This window comes from Scomber scombrus, chromosome 23 (genome assembly GCF_963691925.1).
Source record: "Scomber scombrus chromosome 23, fScoSco1.1, whole genome shotgun sequence".
NCBI classification, from domain to species: Eukaryota; Metazoa; Chordata; class Actinopteri; order Scombriformes; family Scombridae; genus Scomber; species Scomber scombrus.
The window spans coordinates 1,140,705-1,163,521 of record NC_084992.1 but is presented as its reverse complement, the minus strand read 5'-3'; the positions used below and the strand labels follow the sequence as shown (position 1 = coordinate 1,163,521).

Below are 22,817 nucleotides of genomic sequence, written 5' to 3'. Positions count from 1 at the left end.
GCAGGACTGCTGCTCCGCATCCAGCCAGCACAAATGGGATTTAATGGTTGAGTCCAATAAGGTCTGAGTATGAGATAAGTGGAACCAATGAGGTCTGACTGTGAAGAGGAAAGTGACTAAAGCTAAATTAGGCCAATAGCTAATGGTCTGCTGGAAACCTTATGAGTGAAATTCAGTGTTTGGACTTTTTCTCTAATCTTTGATTTTTGCTGAAATATTGGATCATTTGAACATTAATTGAAATGAAAGCATGTGAGAAGTTTAGAGGGAAAAATCAGTATTTGGTGGAGCTGTTAACAACTCATAGACATCTGAAATGTGAGCCGACTACACACTGCTTTTTGTTAGACGTTAAAAGACAAACTCTATAGTCGTATAGGGGAAAACGGGGTTGGTTGTCACATCCATCAGATCTCGGTCCCTAGAGGGGTTATTAAAAAGTTTCAGAGTTTAGGTGAGAAGTTACTTCAGAGATCATTTCTGGAGTAAACTGCTTGACATTGAGGTGAGAGGACGTTTAGTGTTTTTCATGTGAAAATGTAAATATCCAACTCTTCAGTGTTTCTCTTCTTTTACACAATGAGTTTATAATAAAACATCAATACCATTAAAAAGTATGAAGAGAGAGCGATAGTTAGGTAAGTTTTTTTCTTAGCTACGCCAAAACATGTGGTTGGTAGCTTTACTGGTAGCAACAAATCCCAGTTGGGGATGTTTGTCACATGTTGGTATTTATACATATATAGTGTGATATATCTAGTTCTTTCTTTGTTTTAAGATAGCAGAATGAGCAGGAACTTAGTCAGGAAGACAAACAAAGAGCCAGACTCCTCCAGATGTGAAGCTCAGAGCAGAGAGGTTAAACTTAATATTGTTATATATGGATTAAAAATGCACTGAATGATTTTTCCTGTTTATGTTCTCTTTGTGCAGGAGATGTGTTAGGTTGTTGTATTTCAATCAAACTGAACATTTTAAATATTTTTTAAAGATTGTCTATATTTTTTATTTTTCTCCATTAAAATAACACAGAGACAACCAACCACATAGTGTGTGACTACCAACCCAACGATGGGGACGGTTGTCACATATTAGACGGTTCATATCTTTTGAACAGAATCAGCTGAAGGAAAGTCAGACCTCTCTATTCCTACCTGATACTTTAGACTTCTGTTACAAATTAAAAGGGAATGTATTCAGTATAAGGTTTTATAAGGAAAGTAAAAAGTGTGACTACCAACCCTGTTCTCCCCGAATAGTCTAAAGAGTACTTACTGGTTTGGTTCCTCTGTATATTACTGACCTGCTCACTGACTTCAGTCCGGTTCAGGTGGTCTTACTGTATCCAGAATGAGGTCCAGGTCTTCAGACGGACCTTTTGGGACTTTGGTTCAGCTGTCTGGAACAACCTGAGAACAATCCCTACTGGTTCCATATTTAAAAGATCCAATCTGGTTTCATTTGGAACACTTTCTGGACTATATTGGAGAAGACGAGGCCCTGCGGAGGGGTTTAAATGGTTTAGCTTGGTCTTAATTGGCCATTACTTAGACATTGATAGACTATTGATGCAGCATTTTGTACTTACCTTCTGCCTCTTTGTGATGTTTGTGTTGATGTTTTTATGTTATGTTTGTTTTCATATTCACTCATTATTGTCCTAAATCATTCTGTCTCTGTTTGTCAACTTTAAAATCAATACAAAAAGTAAAAAATAAAAATAAAGGTCCAGTCTGTAGAACTTAAGAGGCAGAACAGACTTGGCTGAAATGGAATATAATATTGAGTAGTATGTAGTTTTATCACCTGCTTTTAGGACTAAATCTTTAGGTTTTTAACTATTTGCTGCTGAGTTAATGTCTCCCAGTGGATAATAATAAACATGTCTCTGCTGTCTATCCTGAGTGAGATCAGCTCGCCATCTAGTGGAGGAAAGTGAGAAGTGCAGTGAGATCAGCTGACTTCCAGTTTATATCTTTGCATCTTCTCTTTCTGTGCGAAATGTGCAGCGGCCTCAAAGCAAAAACACGATCATCCCCTCCGTGTTTCCCTCATGCAGCGACCCAGACCTCCTGCAGGCTTTGACACCCGGCTCACTGCGCTGATATGAAGGCTCCAGGTACGAACCGACCCGCGATTAGCTGCTAGCTGCTAGCGTGCTAACCAACGGCAGCTAATCGTTTAAGCTCCCGGTAAACACGCTGACGATGAGGGGCATTAAAAGACGATTAACGTACAAATTCACGTTTACTAAGGGTTCATAAGCTAACTACGACAGGTAGAGTGTATTTTATACGACCGCTGGTTGAACCGTGACCCTAAAAAGAGGAATAAATAATAATAATGTCTGTTTTGACCGTTGAACACACAAACGGCACGAAGAAAGAAGCTAACGTCTTTTAAGTGTTTCAGTTTTAATGGTTTTCACCGATGTTGGCCTTTAAACGTATAAAACCAAAATTTAATATGTTATTTAATAGTGAATAAACCCTGTTGTACTCTATGTAATCACACAGAGAGGGCAGAGTACACACAAGCGTTGGTGGTATAGTGGTGAGCATAGCTGCCTTCCAAGCAGTTGACCCGGGTTCGATTCCCGGCCAACGCAAATGGTTTTTTTTTTTACACCTTAAGCAGAATTAAGCTTAGTTATGGCTTCAAATAACGATTGTTTTATCTACATATCTGGTATTTTTTCATAAAGTATTTCTAAATATCCTATAAGACTTTTTTTCTAAATCCCATTTTAAGAAAAATGTATAGTTAGTAATTTTTCTATTGAATTTGTGACATAGGGTGGACACTTTTTGAAATTCTTACTTGTTTACCATATTTACAATTTTTTGAATCCAGTACATTAGATCAATACCTTTATATCATTATGGAATCCTCAAAATGTTTCCTTGTTTAATCAGAAGACTGGCACTTATATTTAGGCTTAGAAACCTTTCTGTAATGTGCATACCTATATTTTGTCATTTAATTTAGTAGGCCTACAATTTATGTATTTTCTTGCTTTCTTCATCTCTTAGGTAAAAAAACAAGTAGCCTGTATGTAACAATATAACTTAAACAGTACGCATATACTAGTTAGCTTTAAAATAATTGTATAGAAAAATAGATAAATACACTGGAGCTTAGTTGTCCCACATGAGTCAATGTCCCACATTACCGTAATACACCATATATTTCAAAAGTGTTAAATGTCTTTACATAAAGGCAGGTTCACAATTTTTCAAGTGTGTCTTAAAACAACAGTCAGGAGTCCAAATGAACATTGAAACATGTTTTTCTTGCTGTAATCGGTCAGCTAAGTGGTTGAATCATTTCATTATTCATAGAACTGTTAACTACTAAAGTCTGATTGACTTTAATTTAAATGACTTGTAATGTTTCTAAAGTGGTAAAATTATCTTTTATTAGTCCCACAATGCGGTAATTTGGTGTGTATGTGTATAGGACGTGACCTTCTGCTTCTTCTACAACATTGTTTGATTTCCAGTTTTACATTTTAATGCAGCTGGAATGTGTTGATAAGGTAAAACAGAAAATATGGTGATACAGCTAATTCAATGAAGAATATTTTATGTCTGAAAATAAATGAAACAGCATATTTCTTTATATTTTTTTCCCTGCAGCTCCTGAATGAGCCGGCTGTAAGCTGTGTGTGTGTGTGTGTGTGTGTGTGTGTGTGTGTGTGTGTAGTCATGGGCAGGTATTTCCACAGCGACATCGACATAAAGAGTCCATGGCATCAGGTGCTGGCCGCCTTCTGGCAGCGTTACCCAAACCCATACAGGTAACGCACTTCTACACTCGTTTATCCAGAATATGAACGTTTTACTTTAGGCTCACTCCATGTTCCTCACCCTGATCATGTGTTTACAATGGCTCCACCACCTGAGCCCCTTAAATCTAACCCTACACGACTCTTTATGAACCATTTCTAAAAAGGTCTTTACTTTCCAAGATTTACTCAATTTCCAATAATGTCCTAACATCTCTTCACTTGTACTCCTTTACATAAAGTGTTTTACCTTTCCAAAAAACTAAAAGTGCCCCCTTCTTCTCACTCTCAAGCTCTTAAACTCACATTGGTCCTGACTAAATATACCATAGCACACATACACACTGACATACTGTGTCTCTCTATATAATAAATCTCTATATTTGTGTGTATCAGCGCCCACGTCCTCACAGAAGACGTCTTGTACCGCGAGATCACCCCCAACAACCTCCTGTTGTCACGGCGACTGCTGACAAAGACCAACCGGCTGCCCGGCTGGGCCGAGCGCGTCTTCCCCGCCCACATGGCCCGGGCCGTCTACGTCCTGGAGGACTCCATCGTCGACCCGCACACTCACACACTCACCATCAAGACCTGGAACCTCAACCACAACACGCTGATGGTATTTATGTGTCGCACGTTTCACAACAACCTGGAACGCTCAAATATTTGGTGTTTTGCTTATCGTTAGAGCTGTAATTTAAAGTTTTTCTGTGTCGTAGACGGTGGTAGAGCGATGTGTGTTTGAGGAGGACCAAAGTCGACCATTGTGGACCAAAGTGAGGAGGGAGGCCTGGATCTCTTCGGCTGTTTATGGTCTGGCCCGACCGATACAGGTATAACAAACCAGAGTTATACCACTACACAAACACAGAGTCACAGTCAGAGTTATTAAAGTCTGTCTCTGTTTAATCCTCTGTGTGTCTCTCGATCAGGAATTTGGTCTCGCCAGGTTTAAAAGTAACCAAGCCAAAGCCATGAAGGGGCTGGAGTTCGCTCTGTCAAAGATACAAGGTGAGGCACTAAAGCTTTAGTCTTTCCAGCCTTGTGAGGACTCACTGACATGCTTTACATCACTCATCATGTATTCACTAAGTTCACTTCTGTTGCATTTTGATTTTATTGATACACCAACCTCTCCGCCAATTATAGAAACTAAGAGGTTCAATGACCAGCATCTCAATTTTATCATAATTTAGAGGCAAGAAATCACATTGCATTCAGTGTTTCAAAGCAACCAAGTTCTCTAAGTTACTAATTTGGCTGTGATGATCAGTGTAGCAGTGGAAACTTATTTAATCACTATTTATTATTTGGCCAAGAAATTACAAAATAAAGAAAAGAGCAGAGGACCAAGAACAGAACTCCATATTCTACATCAACATATTTAGGTTCAGCAAGTCCATACAAACAGTCATATAGCTCTGGATACAAAAGGGATCAATTGCAGGTATTGTTTCAATACTACGTGTTTATTTCGGTCATTACCTCAAAAGGTATTGAGTACCGATACCCAGCCCTAAGTATGACTATAGAAAAGACATTATTATACTTTAAGATAAATGGAAGTCAGGCCAGAAACACCAAAGAGATCCAGTAACACATGCACAGAGGTTGAATCTGAATCCATAACAAAGCAGAAAAGAAAGCAGAATAGAAAGTGTTAGATATTGCTGACAGGTAGGTAGTTGGTTTGGACCTCACCTTAAACCTAAAGCTGGGCGATATGGATAAAATATGACCTAATACCTCGATATCGGTATCGCAACAATACTGTAGGGATGAGTATCGATGTTTTCACAAAATATTGACACAATGAGATTTTTGATAAATAATCATCAGTAATGTGAATATAATGACTAAGTGGGTAAAAGGCCAATAGTAGAACAGTTAGAACTATCTGGTAAGTTCAGAAAATTACATCATTTTACTGTAACGCAGCCTTTAAAACCAGGAAAAGACTCTTATGCCATATCACAATATTACAATATGCCAAATTAGCCAGTCAGTTAAACCGAGGGAGGGGAGCATAATGACAAAGTGGGTAAAAGGCCAATAGTAGAACAGCCAGAACACCAGGAAAAAACACCTATGCTATATCACGATATTACAACATCTAGTCTCATATCACGATATCGATATAATGCCCAGCCCTACTTAAACCTTATTTTAACTTTAACTCTAAATTTCAACTCTTAACCCTGAAATCATCCTCTGAAAAGTGATGTTCTCACTTCTCCGAAACATCCTCAAACTCAAACCGGTCCTCACAAAGACAGAAGTGAACGAGCACACACCCAAAACAATTAATAACAAAAAGAAAACATGAAAACGCCTGATTGTTTTCTCTCATTAACTGCAGCCGAGGTCCCCGCTCATCTCCACGGTGACCAGAGCGAATCATCAGAGAAACACAAGCCTCTCCAACCGCAAGCAACGCCCACCTCCACCCAGAAGCCCAAGCAATATGTTTAAACTTCCTCTTCAGCTTGTGATCTCAGCGGAGTGATGAATATTAACTGAGCGTCCGCTGGTCTGGACTACAAACCTTCCCAGAAGTCTTTGGGAAAAACTGACGAAACAATCTTAGTTAAAAAAAAAAAAAAATCATAAAAAGGTAAAGTTTATTTCTCTAGATGATTGTTTAATGTTTAATTTTGATACACATATATAAATATTCCCAACTGAGGTTTTGTTAAATCTAAAAAATATTTTAAAAAGAAAATAGACATTTTTTTTATTTAAAATATTTAACATTCTCTTCTGTAACATCTGTAAAGTTTTATTACATTTTTCTAGTGGAGTTTTTTTTATATTGACATAGTTTGTATTTGTCTTTTTAAATTTATTTTATTTATTACTTATCATTCTGCATATGTTGATCCATAGGAATTAATTTCAGATTCATTTCTTTGTCTATTTTCTTTCTGTTTGTATTTTACGAGAAAATTATGCATTATATTGTTTTATCTCTGTATATGAATGTTGCATCAGATCACAGCTCGTTGGATGTTTTGCAGATGCATGTGTCATAACAAACCTCATAGATGATTTAGCTAAATAACGTTTTTTCTGCATCGTTGCCGTCTAATGGTCAGTTTCTGATATATCACAGAGGGTTTTCAGTTGGTTGTAATCTGCAACACCACCACTAGATGGCACTAAACCACACACACACACACATCCTGGTCCTTTATGGCGCTTTTCCACTACACAGTTTCAGCACGACTCGCCTCGACTCGGCACGGGTCCTTTTCCATTACAAAAAAGTACCTACTCAACGTGGGCGGGGTCGTCATAGCACGGCTCCGCGAAACTGCTGTGACTTCATTTTATACGCGACACAAAACACAAACAATGGAGGACATTGAGGCAGTGGTGTACTTGCTGCTGTATGAGGCTTTCTGTCACACACAAAGCAATAAAATTGAGCCGTATGGCTGTAACTATGGTAACGCTGCTGCCGGTATTTAAAAATGCCGGGTTTGATTCTTGTGTGGGACGGCTCATGATTCTTCCAGCGACAACTACCAATCAGCGGCTAGCAGTGTGTCGACGTCACATTTTAGTACCGGCTTGGCTCGCTTGGAACCTCACCAGAGCAGGTACTAAAAAAGTATCAGGTACCAGGTACTTTCCCTAGTGGAAACGCAAAAAGAACCGAGGCGAGTCGAGGCGAGTCGTGCTGGAACGGTGTAGTGGAAAAGCGCCATTAGTGGCCTATAATGACTATATTTTAAACAGAGTGGGGTTGCTCCTGCAGTAATGAAGCTCACCTACTTCCACCTCTAACTATGAAAATCTGTAGAAAAGAAAGAATAAAGGTGCAGAAGATCATTTAATCAGTTTTGTACTGAAACTATGTGCATGCACGACTAAAACCACTCCTGAGTTATAGACAGTAAAATAGTTCTTAAATCATTCCTCAGAGCTGGTAGAAGCTAAAATATAATAATGGCACCGGATCAAAACTCACATTTTTATATCCGTTTGAGACCAGCGTGCATCTTTTTGCCAACCTATCTCCAGATACCACTTTTTAAATTCAGTGATATTAATCCAACACAGCAGAACACAACTCTCTCTTCATTATTTATTGCAAAGTTTTCACATTATTCAGACTCTTAACGGTGTCATTTTCCAGTAACTGTGATATCTTCCAGGAGTAAAACACATAAAACATAAAAAGGACACAAATAATTAAAATGTCAATAAAGAAACAAAAGAATTAAAAACACATTTAAAACTATGAATATACCATTCTGATAACACTGACCTAATGTAATCATCATATTTTGCTTCTAGTACATAAACTTTAGACACTTAAACATGTGGAAAGTTTACAGGAGTGAGTTTAAGATGACTGAAGCGATATTAATACTGATCTGATAAAGAAATAATTAAATTGTGTGATGAGTATCAAAACCTGTTTGGCACCAAATACCAGATTCTTGGTCGTAGTTATTGCGCCGATATTCAAGTCACAGTTTTGTCAATTAGCTGTACAATATTTTATTTAGCTGCTTTATAAATTACGCAACTGATGCATCTCAAGTTTTTGCATATTTTGTCAAATGGATGTAAAAATGTCAGAATAAAAATCCTTTATATGCATTTGTTCCCTGTCGTTTGTACAAAGCTGCTTAGTTTGTTTGTTTTTTGCTCAGATTTCAGAATTACAAAAACCCCAAATGTGCTTAAAGACAAACACTGAACAAAAATATAAACGCAACACTTTTGTTTTTGCTCCCATTTTTCTTTTTTTCATGAGCTGAACTCAAAGATCTAAAACATTGTCTATATACACAAAAGACCTATTTCTCTCAAATATTGATCACAAATCTGTCTAAATCTGTGTTAGTGAGCACTTCTCCTCTGCCCAGATAATCCATCCCACCTCACAGTTGTGGCATATCAAGATACTGATTAGACAGCAGGAATATTGCATCTAACCCATCTCCTTCGCATAGAGTTGATCAGGTTGTTGATTGTGGCCAGTTAACAATATCCAGCAACTTCGCACAGCCATTGAAGAGGAGTGGACCAACATTCACCAGGCCACAATCAACAACCTGATCAACTCTATGCAAAGGAGATGGGTTAGGGTTAGGCAAATGGTGGTAACACCAGATACTGACTGCTGTCTAATCAGCATCTTGATATGCCACACCTGTGAGGTGGGATGGACAGTGTATTTAAGGCTACAATTTATTATCTTTGTACATCAATCTGTTGTAAGAACAAGATATTAACCCTTACATACTGTTCAACGTCACATTTTAACATTTAAGAGCTGTAAAAACACTCTTCTAGCTGGACTTTCCCTAATGTAACCCCTAATATACAAAAATGGAAATAAAGAGCATCTTTATTAAAGTTTTTGTGCAGCTGACCTGTATTAATAACAACATTTAAAAATCAGCATTAAAACATGTTTGTTGTATTCATCACATTCTATAAAATGTCCACCTGGACCATAAAATAGTGATTGTGAATGTCTTCTTTTCTAATGTGAATTGGTGCAGAGACTAATTATGAGTCAGAATATGAACAGTATGTGAGGGTTAACTCTTATGCACAAGATAGTTCATCCATCTGGTGTTAGCATGATTCTAACTGACCGAGATAATGATTTGTACGAACAAGATACTCATTCAGCAAGAAACATGTGTTCAGAGCAGGCGGGGAGTTCTGGTCCTCTGAAATGAGGCCAACAAGTAACTTAAAACTGCATTCTATCAAAAGGCCACCAGGGGGCGACCGTTTTGGTGTCAAAAGGACTTCCGTCTCTATACAAGTCAATGGAGAATTCACCAACTTCTCACTTGATTTCTAACCTCAGTAAACGTTTTCAAAATGTGTTTATGGTCTCAATCGCTAGTTTAAAGCCTTCTTCAATGCAGTATGATGTTCATTTTGTGAAATCTGATAAAGCTTTTATATTTGAATGATACATTTCTACAGGATAGCAAAACAAAAAATGTTTTAACAGCAGCATGATTACACTTGTAACATATTTTAGCTCCTAACCCTTAACAGTAAGAACAACAACAATATAAATACGACATTTAAAGAGCAAAGAAAATCCTCATTCTGCTCCTGAGCCTGATCCATGTCTTTGACTTTTTGGCCTTAAGCTGAACTTTGATCATAAATATAATAAAAATAACGTTTTGTAAAACAAGTTAAGATGTAAAGCACTCGTTGGAAGCACCAATACTCAGTTAATAATTAGGAGATCTTTGGTAACAAAAATATAACATTTCATGTATTTCCCAACAAGAACAATAAAGTGTGTCCTAGTTCCATATGATGCAAGAGCTGGAATTAGGGATTTGAAATATAATATATTTAATTAATCTGCAGATTATTATTTTATTGATTCTTTGGTCTTTGAACTAAACTAAAAATATCTGTTTTGACCAGCTGATGGTCAAAAGTCCAAAAATATTGTGGAAAAAACAGAACATTTTCGGCATTTTTCCAACTAATCAACTGTCAGAGTTGTTTGTGATTCCTTTCGATTATTTGACTTCATTATTTTAGTTTTATTAAACTCATTTCAGGCCAAAATACAATGTTGAAATTAGTATTTATGGCTTTTCTTGGTCTTCATTTTAGATTCTCGACAGCTGATCGTATGAAACTTTTATTGATGAAATGTTTTATCAGGTTATCGACACTTTTTTAGCTATTTATAAAATCTTGTGTTAATTTTAGATTTTGTCTTAATGCCTTTTCTGTTTTGTGTAAATCCAAAGTGTGTAAAACATCTCACTCTGACGTTAAGCTAATTTAATCTGCATACAAATATATGTAAATATACCTAATTTGATAGTTAGATAGTTTTCTGAGCTAGAAAATACAACGATTAACCACAGACTCAGTTTACGGCGTGGAACTAAGACACAGTTTAGTGACTAATGACAGATCCCTAATTCTCAGATTTAAAAAGTGTTATTTCTTTGCATAAAACAAATGCCACCTAACATTAAAAGTGCTTATATTTGTAACCATGCTCTTTACTTATGGCTTCATATTAACGGACTTATTTAGGACGGTCGATATGACTTCTCCAGCAGGAAAGTAAACAAGGCACAAACTGTGAAAACGGAAAATAACTTAATCACATTTTAAAACTTTTTAAAATATTAGTTCCAGTGTTTTAACTGTATGAATAATGGCAGGTTATTTTCAAGTACTCAAAGCCTTATCTTCCTCTTTTTAAACACTGCTGCTCTATTCTCACATGAATTCATTTCTTCATCTTCTTCTTCTCTGTGTTTGTGTGAGTGCAGCAGTTAAACCAGGCGGGGAGTTCCGGTCCTCTGAAATGAGGCCAACGCGGAAGTAACTTAAAACTGCATTCTATCAAAAGGCCACCAGGGGGCGACCGTTTTGGTGTCAAAAGGACTTCCGTCTCTATACAAGTCAATGGAGAATTCACCAACTTCTCACTTGATTTCTAACCTCAGTAAACGTTTTCAAAATGTGTTTATGGTCTCAATCGCTAGTTTAAAGCCTTCTTCAATGCAGTATGATGTTCATTTGGGACATTTTGGCCTCCCTGATTTTATATGTGACGATAAAGCAGGGTATGCATTAGGGCGTGGCTACGTGGTGATTGACAGGTTGATTGGTTCACAGGTTCAGGAGGGCGCCTCATGCTCCTCCTGATGCCCATATAAGTAGAATCCGTGTTTTTATTTTTCCCGGCATGCACCTGAAATTTTCAAGATGGAGCTGCTCAGATCCGATACTATTGGCCTCCGAGCAGCAGTCCACAAACCAATGGGTGACGTCACGGATGTTACGTCCATTTCTTATATACAGTCTATGAGTTAAACACAAACAAAAAGGAAATGAAATAAAGGAACTGATCTGACACTCAGAAGTGTTGTCTGCTGGCGAACCACTGTGCTCTGGCCACCACATCGTTGGAGAAGTCGCGGTATGGCGTCACGCTGTCCAAGTCTTCGTATCTCTCCAGAGGAATGACTTTGTCCTCGCCTGCTATGTAACACGCCAACGCTCCTGAAGACAGAGAGACACCGACGCTCACATACATGAATATATGTGTATGTTATTTATATCATTACATATACTTGATTTATTTACTGATTTCCTACATCTCCCAAATATCATCCATCAATTTTTGAATCTCTAAAATGTCATAGAAAAGTGACAAATGCCCATCAAATGCTCCCGGAGTCCTTGTTGAAATCATCAAATTGTCCAGCAGCTCAAAACAAAAGGTCTTTGGAGCGTTGCTTAAACCTCCTGTCGTCCTCGAGTCAAGGAAGGAATGGAGGAAGAAGGAAGGAAAGGAGGGAGGAAGGAAGGAAGGAAGGAAAGGAGGGAGGAAGAAGGAAGGAAAGGAGGGAGGAAGGAAGGGAGGAAGAAGACGGAAGGAAAGGAGGGAGGAAGCAAGGAAGGAAGGAAAGGAGGGAGGAAGGAAGGGAGGAAAGAAGGACAGGGGGAGGAAAGAAAGAGAAGGAGGGAGGAAGGAAGGACAAGGAAGGAAGAAAAGGGGGATGGAGGAAGGAAAGAAGGACGGGAGGAAAGAGAGAGGAAGGAAAGAAAGAGAGAAGGAGGGAGGGAGGAAGGACAGACGGAAGGGAGGAAAGAAGGAACAGTCAAAACAGACGGGGTCAATTTGACCCGGGAGGACGAGGTTAAACAACAATCAAAATAGTGCAGCCAATCAATATTCTGTCAATGGATTAAGTGACTAATTGTAAAATGTGTGGATTAATATGAGAAGTGTTTATCATGACTGACGGACAAAACTACAACAAACGGTTTAATTAGTTTAAAAACAACGACTCATAAAATGAATCTTGTAAAATGAGCAACTTGAACTGATTTTCGTGGAGTTAAAAGACATTTTCACCACCAGTCATTCCTGTTTTTACCTTTGAGTTGCTGTTCTGGGCTCCAGAGCGGCTTCGTCCTCAACATGGTCTTGATGAGCTGGATCAGGAAGGTGACGCCTTGGTCAACGTGGTCCTTGCTACACGGCTCTCCTTTCACTGCGTGGTAATGACGATTGATCTGAACCAAAGAGACACAAAGTCCTTATTATTTTATGGCTCTCCAGCTGGTCCTGTACAATTAACTTACGAACGTCACCCAAGTGTCACAATACCAGACTATCGGAGATCTCCAATTACGGGATTTCTAAATGTGTGGTAGATGCTCGAACAGTGAAGAGTACTGTTGGTCTTTAGGGCGGATTGGATTGGCTCTGTAATGCAGTTTTGTAAAAACTCTCGAAATAACAGATTTTAAATATTGACTTCAATGTAATGAACTGCTAACTATAGACGTATGTGGACCAATTTAACATAAACTGGTTGAAAAGTCACATTTTCAGACATTGTAATTATAATTTAATATCTGATTAAAGCTGCAGTTGGTAAGTCTTATAAAAGTAACTTTTTGTCATATTTGCTAAGACTGTCACTATGTAAAGACAGCATTACATGAAACTAGTAATCTGTAAAAAAAAAACAAAAAACAGGCTCATTTAGCCCCATCTATTGCTCCTACTGCAAATTGCCAGAATCCACCGCGGCCGGACAAAAAGAACCAATCAGAGCCAGGATGGTGTCTGATGGAGTGTCACAGCCCCCTCCCCCTTCCTCCTCAGCTCGGGAGAGCGGCTTTAGGAGTGTAGAGAAAGTAATGGCGCAGCAACAACCATCAGCGAGGACAAAACTACCGATACCTCCGTTACCAACAACAGCATACACGGTCGCATGCCGCCGTACACACGTCAGCCTCCTCTGGGGGAGGGACTTTGGAGGCAGGGCAGGAGTGCAGTGGAGAGGGAGGGGGAGGGATCTGAAAGTTGTACTTCTTCAAATTTGACACCAAGTCCTCTCTCTCCTCAAAGTTACCGACTGCAGCTTTAAGTAATTTCATTTCTAGGTTCACATTGTACTACAAAATATTAATTAAAATAATTATATAATATCTAGAGGTTTTGCTATTCAGTCTTCGAATAAAGTACAACACAACACACAGCTCAGTTTTGTTTGATGGCGGGGTTTTTTCACCTTTTTCCTCATGATGTTCACACAATGAGCAACAAGACTGTTAAAAAACAGTTCAAACTGCTCTGAGATCAGAGAAGTAATCAATCACACAGTGGAAAAAGTGGGTCCGTCTTTAAAAATAAGAAGATAAAACAACACTGAGAATCAATACAGACACACCTGCATGAGGCCGAAGCAGTTCGGGTCAGACAACCCGTAGCCGTTTAGATCTAGTCTGGTTCCAGCCTGAGACTGTCTGGAGATGATGCCAGCAATCAGGGCCGGGTGGATGTGGAGTCTGCAGGAGATAACAGCCAACTCACTTAAATAGTGTTTAATTTTCCTGGGTAACAATTACTGAAACTATATCATTAGGAAAGTTCTGATCAAGCTACCTATATTAATCTAAAAAACAAAGCTGCCCAGCCCAAAACTACAAAGATCTGAAAAAAACCTACGAGACACAACAACCACAGAGATGATCTCTGGTTGTTGCTGATTAGGCAGAAAACTATCAATTTTTTATTTTAAATGTCCCAGGTTGCAGTACGTACGTCTCTCCTACTTCTTTGATTATACTTTTGTACTTCAGCATCTCCTCCAGGTCTCTCTCTGCCATCATGTGGGAGGCTTCAACTCCGGTCAGACGTTCACCTGTAGCAAAGAGTCAGACATGCGACTGTGAAGTACAACAGATTATATATTTAATCTTATTACAAAGTTAAGATAAAATTTAATTTATGGTCATCCAGCAGGTGACATCCTTGACTCTCAGCATGACTTCTTGGATAAAAACACCCAAAACTAAATTTAAACCTCAGCTCTTCTCGTCAACATGACATGACATGACATGACATGACGATGCTCCTGGGAATATAAACAGCTTCCTGTTGAGCTGAACTGACCTGGCAGCTTGTTTGCTTTTATTGTGTCTTCAGAGGCTCCCGTTGTGTCGACCCTGCTGATGTCCCCGTAATCTGAAACAGGACACACGCCGTCACAGCTGATATCAGTCAATGTGTTTTCTGCTCAGTTGGGAGCTCTACTTCTTTCCTGGAAGTGGCACCACTATGAAAGATCTTTGAGTTGGTTAATCGATTAGTCGTCCACTATTAAATTAACTGTCAACTATTTTGATAATCGATTGAGTCGTTTTTTTAAAGACAAAATGTCCAAATTCTCTGTTTCCAGCTTCTTAAATGTGAATCTTTCAGGTTTCTTTAGTCCTCTCTGACAGCAAACTGAATATCTTTGAGACATTTGAGGACGTCATCTTGGACTTTATGACCTCAAATAACTATTTTGATCTCTGGTTAAAAAGGAGCCTGTTTTTAACAAATAAAGTTTACCTGTGTAGCTGTTGTTACCTGAAAAACAAACAAACAAACAAATAAACAAATAGAAAGTTTTAGTAACACTCATTTTGTGCTGGTGATGATATTTTTGTTCTTTCTTTGAGGACTTACCTACAAGAGGTAGGCCTGTGGAAGAAACAGAAACAGCACTTTAATTATCATGATTATAACTAACATTATACTACTCGGCTCGACTCAACATGGTTCCAGGAACCTTTTCCATTACAAAAAAGTACCTACTCAACGTGGGCGGGGTCGTCATAGCACGGCTCCGCGAAACTGCCGTGACTTCGTTTTATACGCGACACAAAACACATAAACAATGGAGGACATTGAGGCGATGGTGTACTTGCTGCTGTTTGTGGCTTTTTGTCACACACAAAGCAAGAAAATTGAGCCATATGGCTGTAACTATGGTAACGCTGTTGCCGGTATTTAAAAATGCTGGGTTTAAGTCTTGTGTGGGACGGCTCATGACTCTTCCAGCAACAACTCTTCTGACCAATCAGTGGCCGGAAGTCTGTTGACGTCACATTTAATATCGGCTCGGCTTGCTTGGAACCTCACCAGAGCAGATACTAAAAGAGTACCAGGTACCAGATACTATCCCTGATGGACACGCAAAAAAAACCAAGTCGAGTCAAGCCGAGTCGAGTCGAGTCGTGCTGGAACGGTGTAGTGGAAAAGCGGCATAATACAATGATGGACACATTTGGTGCTACCCAGGCGGGGAGTGCTGGTCCTCTGAAATGAGGCCAACGCGGAAGTAACTTAAAACTGCATTCTATCAAAAGGCCACCAGGGAGCGACCGTTTTGGTGTCAAAAGGACTTCCGTCTCTATACAAGTCAATGGAGAATTCACCAACTTCTCACTTGATTTATAACCTCAGTAAACGTTTTCAAAATGTGTTTATGGTCTCAATCGCTCGTTTAAAGCCTTCTTCAATGCAGTATGATGTTCATTTGGGACATTTTGGCCTCCCTGATTTTATATGTGACGATAAAGCAGGGTATGCATTAGGGCGTGGCTACGTCTTGATTGACAGGTTGATTGGTTCACAGGTTCAGGGCGCCTCATGCCCCTCCTGATGCCCATATAAGTAGAATCCGTGTTTTTATTTTTCCCAGCATGCACCTGAAATTTTCAAGTTGCTGCTGCTCAGATCCGAAACTATTGGCCTCCGAGCAGCAGTCCACAAACCAATGGGTTACGTCACGGATGTTACGTCCATTTCTTATATACAGTCTATGGTATTAACTGATTTAACTGTTGACTCGACTATAAAAAGTGAAATGTGAAATAAAAATAAATATCACCTTGTTCTTGTTCTCTTCTCTGCTTGATGGAAAGCAATGCCTGATACCAACTCTGCAGCGTTGATCGCAGCTTCTTCGGTGTCAACGGGTCAACAACAAAGACGAGGAAGACACAACCGACAAACACAAATGCTGCCAGCATCCAGAGGAAACACCAGCTGAGTCCCGCCTTCAGAGGACTGAACTCATCTGTAAAATAAAAAGAAACGTCAGACTAAAAAGATTTATGACGGATTATTATGGCCAGGCAGAAAAAAAAAAAAAACAGGCAAAAAAATTGAAGAAGAATGAAATCAATTTACTGCAGAGGCTTGACCACAGTACCGCAGGAATAAACCAAGTTAGTAGAGCGACTGACGGTCCTGCGGTACTGTGGTCAAGCCTCCGCAGTAAGTTGATATCATTCTCTTTTTCTTTTCTGCCATTTTTTTTTTCTTGTGCCGGACTTCTTTCTTTTTTCAAATCAATAATATAAATAATGGTAATTTGCAGCCCAAAGTTTTGACTTCTTGTGAGCGATGTCACTTTGTTCCAAGATCTCAGTTTGTTAGTTATTTATTATTATTATTATTATTATTATTATTATTAATAGTTAAATCACAGAACAAAAACAGAATCAGGCACCAAAGTACAATATCAACATATACAGTAAAATAACTCATCAAAAAGTTCCGCAAATAGAGTTAAAAGCTGATGATGTGTCACTACGAGTTTCTGCTGAAAACGAGTGGACAAAAACACAATTTAATGCAGGTTTAAAATGTTTTCTGGGGCGACCAAAATAAACAATAACACATCTTTAAGTCTCTGAAGAAACAGGTTCATGATAATTATGTTTTTTTTTTTTACCTATGATATAAATCTTGTTCTCGTTGGCCAGGATTGTTCCAGGCATCTCCACCCTGCATAGTAACGTCCCGTTTCCTGTTAGTCTTCCTGTTTGAACAAAAGAAGATAAGAAGTGTTCAAACTAAAGCTGTGCTGTAGTTACTACAAACTGTCCACAGTATGGAAGCAGGGTTTCTGTTTAGCAGTAATGTGTTTACGGGACCATGAACAGTAGCAGAGTTGGCTTATAGCTCATTTTCCTCTGTAGTCCCTTCTTTAACCCTCCTGTTGTCCTCAAGTCAAGGAAGGGAGGGAAGAAGGAAGGATGGAAGGGAGGAAGAAGGAAGGAAAGGAGGAAGGAAGGAAGGAACGGAGGAAGGTAGGAAGGAAAGGAGGGAGGAAGAAGGGAGGAAGGTAGGAAGGAAAGGATGGAGGGAGGAAGAAGGAATGAAGGGAGGGAAGAAGGAAGGATGGAAGGGAGGAAGAAGGAAGGAAAGGAGGGAAGAAGGAAGGAAAGGAGGAAGGAATGTAGGAAGACGGAAGGAAAGGAGGGAGGAAGGAAGGACGGGAGAAAGGAAAGGAAGGAAGGAAGGAAAGAAGGAGGGAAGGAAAGAGGGAGGAAAGAAGGAAGGAGGGAGGGAGAAAGGGAAAGAGGAAGGGAGGAAGGAAAGAAGGACAGTGGAAAGAAGGAAGGGAGGAAGGAAGGAAGGGGGATGGAGGAAGGAAAGAAGCAAGGGAGGAAAGAGAGGAAGGAAAGAAAGAGAAAAGGAGGGAGGAAGGAAGGACAGACGGGGTCAATTTGACCCGGGAGGACGACACAAAGGTTAAGTCAATATTAAAACGACAGGAGCTAAAATGGCCCGTTTCAGAATATAAATCTAGAGCTGGAAATGTAAAGAATATACGTCTTCTTTAAAGAACCTCCAGCTGCCGACATGTTGACCTGCGCTCCGACAGAATGAAGGTTGTTGGGTCCGACCGATGAGCTCGTCTCAGCGGTAGAAACGTTTCTTCCGGCATCCAGCAGAGAGATGTTGGGCTTCCTGATCCAGCCGCTGGACTCACAGTCAACCAGCAGATCTCCGTCTGATGTCCGGCGAACTATCATGATGACCTCAGGAAGCTCCGCTGCAGACAGTCACACACATCATGCAGAGTTTACACACTTAACCTTCCTGTCGTCCTCCCGGGTCAAATTGACCCTGTCTGTTTTGACTGTTCCTTCCTTCCTTCTGTCCTTCCTCCTTCCCTCCCTCTCTCTATCTTTCCTTCCTCTCTCTTTCCTCCCTCCCTTATTCCATCCCCCTTTCTTCTTTCTTTCTATCCTTCCTTCCTCTCTCCTTCTTCCCTTCCTCTATCCCCTTCTTCCTTCCTTCCTCCCTCCCTCCTTCTTCTTTCCTTCCTTCTGTCTGTCCTTCCTTCCTCCCTCCCTCCTTCCTTCTTTCTTTCTTTCCTCCCTTCCTTCTTTTCCTCCTCCATCCCCCTTTCTTCCTTCCTTGTGTCCTTCCTTCCTTCCTTCCTACCTTCCTCCCTCCTTCCTTCTTTCCTCCCTCCCTCCTTCCTTCCTTCTATCTTTCCTCCCTCCCTCCTACCTTCCTTCTTTCCTCCCTTCCTCACTCCTCTCCTTTCTTCCTCCCTTCTTCCTCCCTCCCTTCCTTGACTCGAGGACAACAGGAGGGTTAAATCCAAAGATGTTAGGTTACATTAATCATTCTGGACATTTTCGGCTTACCGACAATGAGAGAGACGAACACTTCTTCCTTTACTCGTCCTCTCCAAAGGTTGCACCTACATTTAGATAATAAACAAGAAGAATGAAAACAACAGTGATTAGAAAAAGGCCTTTATTGTCTTGTTGGTGAAAACTCATCAACACGCCAAAACTGATTCTGGATGCGGAACTTAACTTCCAGCATATTCAACACCTCCAAGACTAAATATATTTAAAGTTTGATGCTTCCTGTCACAGTCAGACTCTGAAAAGCTGCTTCACGCACTCACATTTGAGTCTACACCTGCTGTGACATGAAATAATAAATTAATACTAAATGTGCTTTATAAATGAACTTTAATTGACTTTTATTTCCATTTCTTATTTATAACGTATCTCCAAAAATATGCTGTCGGCCCTAAAAACCTCATTTTTTCACATTTCTAATTAAGAATATAAACACGTGTTTACAAGACTGGAGAGCAGTGCTGAACACTGATTGATGGTTGTCATCTGCAAATTAAATTGTAATAAAATTGTAATGATTAACCAGGCGGGGAGTTCCGGTCCTCTGAAATGAGGCCAACACGCGGAAGTAACTTAAAACTGCATTCTATCAAAAGGCCACCAGGGGGGCGACCGTTTTGGTGTCAAAAGGACTTCCGTCTCGATACAAGTCAATGGAGAATTCACCAACTTCTCACTTGATTTCTAACCTCAGTAAACGTTTTCAAAATGTGTTTATGGTCTCAATCGCTAGTTTAAAGCCTTCTTCAATGCAGTATGATGTTCATTTGGGACATTTTGGCCTCCCTGATTTTATATGTGACGATAAAGCAGGGTATGCATTAGGGCGTGGCTACGTGGTGATTGACAGGTTGATTGGTTCACAGGTTCAGGAGGGCGCCTCATGCTCCTCCTGATGCCCGTATAAGTAGAATCCGTGTTTTTATTTTTCCCAGCATGCACCTGAAATTTTCAAGATGGCGCTGCTCAGATCCGAAACTATTGGCCTCCGAGCAGCAGTCCACAAACCAATGGGTGACGTCACGGATGTTACGTCCATTTCTTATATACAGTCTATGGGTTTAATTGAAACAGGATCATTGGTTCCTTATGAAGATGTAAATATTTAAAAACAACAAACTAATTTAATTTCATATTTAAAAATGATTCAGTAATTTCCTAAAACAGCCGGACACTAAAGTCAAGACAGAGGAGGAAAAGTGTGTTTGTTTGGGACTATTTTCAGCGGTGGATGAATCCACATTTGGTGCTGTAGTGAGTGTTTCTGGCAGCAGGACTGTGTGTGTGTGTGTGTGTGTGTGTGTGTGTGTGTGTGTGTGTGTGTGTGTGTGTGTGTGTGTGTGTGTGTATGTGTATCCATGGTGATGAGTTTTTAATTGTTTTTGGACATAATAAAAGGTCTTCAGCACAGAGGAATCAGAATTATCACAATCCTATCAGTGGATCCCATCATGTACCTGTATGTGCCGTTGTCCCGCCACGTGACGCCAACCAGCGTCAAAGATCCATTTTCCATGACAACCGTCCTCCCCGACATACTGCAAAACGCTTTCCTCCTTCTGCAGCTCTTTTCCATCGCGGACAACGTGAACCGTGAGCCCGTTGGTTGGGAGTATCCACACGCGACCACTCCACATTTAGGACGCGTGACGAGGCAGCACGGTGCGTGGTGCGGGGACATGGGAGGGAGCATTATGGGAGAGAACTGCAAAGACTTCCACAGATGAGCCGGACTGTAGGAACCCACCTGAGAACAGGTTTAATACAAACAAATGAATGAAAATAAGCAACAAGGCTGGGCAATACAGGCATAATCAAATATCTTGATATTTTTGACCAAATACCTCGATATCGATACCGCAACAATATCGTAGGGATGAGTATCGGTACCTTTACACAATGAGATTTTAGGTAAATAATCATCAGTTTACTGTAATGCAGCCTTTAATATCCAGAAAAGACGATGATGTTACGATATCAAGTAAATATAACATTGATAGGCTTTATTGCACAGTTCTAATAACCAATCAGACAGCTGACTGGTGATCTGGCAGACTGCTGGGATCCCGAATCCTGTCCTGTTTGTCCTGTAGGTGAACTGTAGAGAACTGTAGGTGTGCTGCATCAAATTACTTAATTAATTAAAAGTATTCACTTGTTTATTGCACTGATTACACTATGATCAATAATGTATTGATGTCATTTGATCTGTTTTAAACCAGATCTGCCACTGTGAGCTCCTGCTGCTTAATGACACTCTTTACTGCTGAAAAGACTAACACATGTCAGCTGTGCGTAATGGTTCATGAGTCTTATTGTTATCATCCTAAGAATCTGTAACTGATCTTCATAATATATTATTATTGTATTGTAAGTGTGCCTGTACAGTGCTGTTAACATGTTATGGTAGAGCCCTTTGGGGGGGTCCCAAATGCCAGTGCCGCTTTTTGCTGTTGTTTAATTCAGGTCACACAATAGTACAAAAACATCATGATACCCAGGTTACAATCACATGACATCAAGCAGCAGCAAATCCTCATATATGACAAGCTTGAACCAACAAATTTTTTTTTTTTTTTTTTTTTTTTAAAGCCGAAATGATTAAGTAGATGCAGCTAAAATGTCCTTTTGATATATGTTTTTGCTCAGCACTGCCGTGAAATATGAAATTACTCACTAATACTAATACAGCCGCTGATTGGCTGATTTTGCTTCCTGTATCGTGACGTCATCAGCATCAGTCAGCTGTGATCAGCTAACTTTAGAAAAATTATATTCCATTAACAAATCAGACCATTTAATACTGGTTGCCTTGCCAGAAAAGAATGGTTTGTTACACAACATAAACTTTTACTTTGCAGCACTTAACACGACCTTCTTCTTGATTCGGGATACATATTATATAAATAGAGTGACATTTTATTCCAATAAAACCCGACCAATCTCCTGCTTCTGTCGGCGGTGAAACAGCAAAGTTAACGGTGAACGCGGGTTATTAAATATGAAGTTGTGTTGATTGAAGTGCTGCATGTAGTGATTAATGTAAGCCGATGTGAAGAGTATAAACTGCTCATTCTTAAAAAGTAGTAACTCGTGTTTCTACAGATGTTCACACATGTAAGGAAGCGTTTCAAATATAAACACCGAGACTTTTCAACGGAGTTTGGACGATCTGTTACAAACATTTAAACCACAGCACATTTTATATATATATATATGCACATTTTAAACCAACCTGCCACGTTGTAGAAAAACGGCGCAAAACAGCAGCAGAAGCTGAATCCGGAAGTCTTCATTTTGAGAAGTTTAACTTTCTCTGGTTAAACTGCTGCAGACTCAAACATCCGCTCACTTTATGAAGCCGAGAAGCCGAGATGGCGTATTTTGGCTTCTGCACTTGCACTCACCCTGAACCCATGCACACTTCAGGAAGAGTGTTGCACAACAAGTATCACAGAGGAAATGATGAGTTTTTGGGTTAGTGGGGGCATGACCTGAAATGGTCACGTGGATTATGATGAAAGTTGACTTTTTGACTTCAAACAAATAAAAAAATAAAAAAAATAAAACGTTTATATATATCATATACACAACGTCAAATTCATTCAAGTTATGAATTTGCATTTTGCCAAAATAATTGAAATGAAAGACAAAACAAAAATTGTGGTCTGTGATCAATTCGTGTGTGTGTGTCAAACAGGCAGTGTTTGAAACCACTAACAGGAAACTGCTTCAGGCAAATGTATTTTGC

At 39.6% G+C, this 22,817-nt stretch overlaps 3 protein-coding genes and 1 non-coding gene across 4 annotated transcripts in view; 3 read left to right on the top strand and 1 right to left on the bottom strand.

The window, feature by feature from the left end:
* Positions 1 to 1,979: 1,979 nt before the first annotated feature.
* prelid1b (PRELI domain containing 1b) lies at positions 1,980 to 6,312 on the top strand. Its single transcript, XM_062445243.1, has 6 exons — positions 1,980 to 2,119; positions 3,639 to 3,799; positions 4,184 to 4,409; positions 4,510 to 4,623; positions 4,723 to 4,801; positions 6,150 to 6,312. Exons 2-6 carry the CDS (start codon positions 3,708 to 3,710, stop codon positions 6,260 to 6,262), a joined length of 624 nt encoding a protein of 207 aa, XP_062301227.1. The 5' UTR covers positions 1,980 to 2,119; positions 3,639 to 3,707; the 3' UTR covers positions 6,263 to 6,312.
* On the top strand, positions 2,537 to 2,608 carry trnag-ucc (transfer RNA glycine (anticodon UCC)). The gene has a single exon. It is a non-coding gene; the product is annotated as a tRNA-Gly (tRNA).
* Positions 6,313 to 11,498: 5,186 nt separating the features above from the next.
* Positions 11,499 to 19,112, bottom strand: LOC134006133 (lysozyme g-like). The gene is made up of 10 exons (XM_062445222.1): positions 19,061 to 19,112; positions 17,350 to 17,436; positions 16,501 to 16,689; positions 15,294 to 15,308; positions 15,177 to 15,194; positions 14,733 to 14,804; positions 14,382 to 14,481; positions 14,008 to 14,125; positions 12,703 to 12,841; positions 11,499 to 11,821 (listed from the first exon to the last, which is right to left on the bottom strand). The coding sequence occupies exons 2-10, from the start codon at positions 17,393 to 17,395 to the stop codon at positions 11,676 to 11,678; spliced, it is 843 nt and encodes a 280-aa protein (XP_062301206.1). The 5' UTR covers positions 17,396 to 17,436; positions 19,061 to 19,112; the 3' UTR covers positions 11,499 to 11,675.
* A 3,328-nt stretch (positions 19,113 to 22,440) lies between these two features.
* Positions 22,441 to 22,817, top strand: part of LOC134006266 (cysteinyl leukotriene receptor 2-like) — an 18,645-nt gene continuing 18,268 nt past the window's right edge. Inside the window, 1 exon segment of the mRNA XM_062445353.1 lies at positions 22,441 to 22,543. Coding sequence (XP_062301337.1) covers positions 22,441 to 22,543 — 103 coding nt within the window.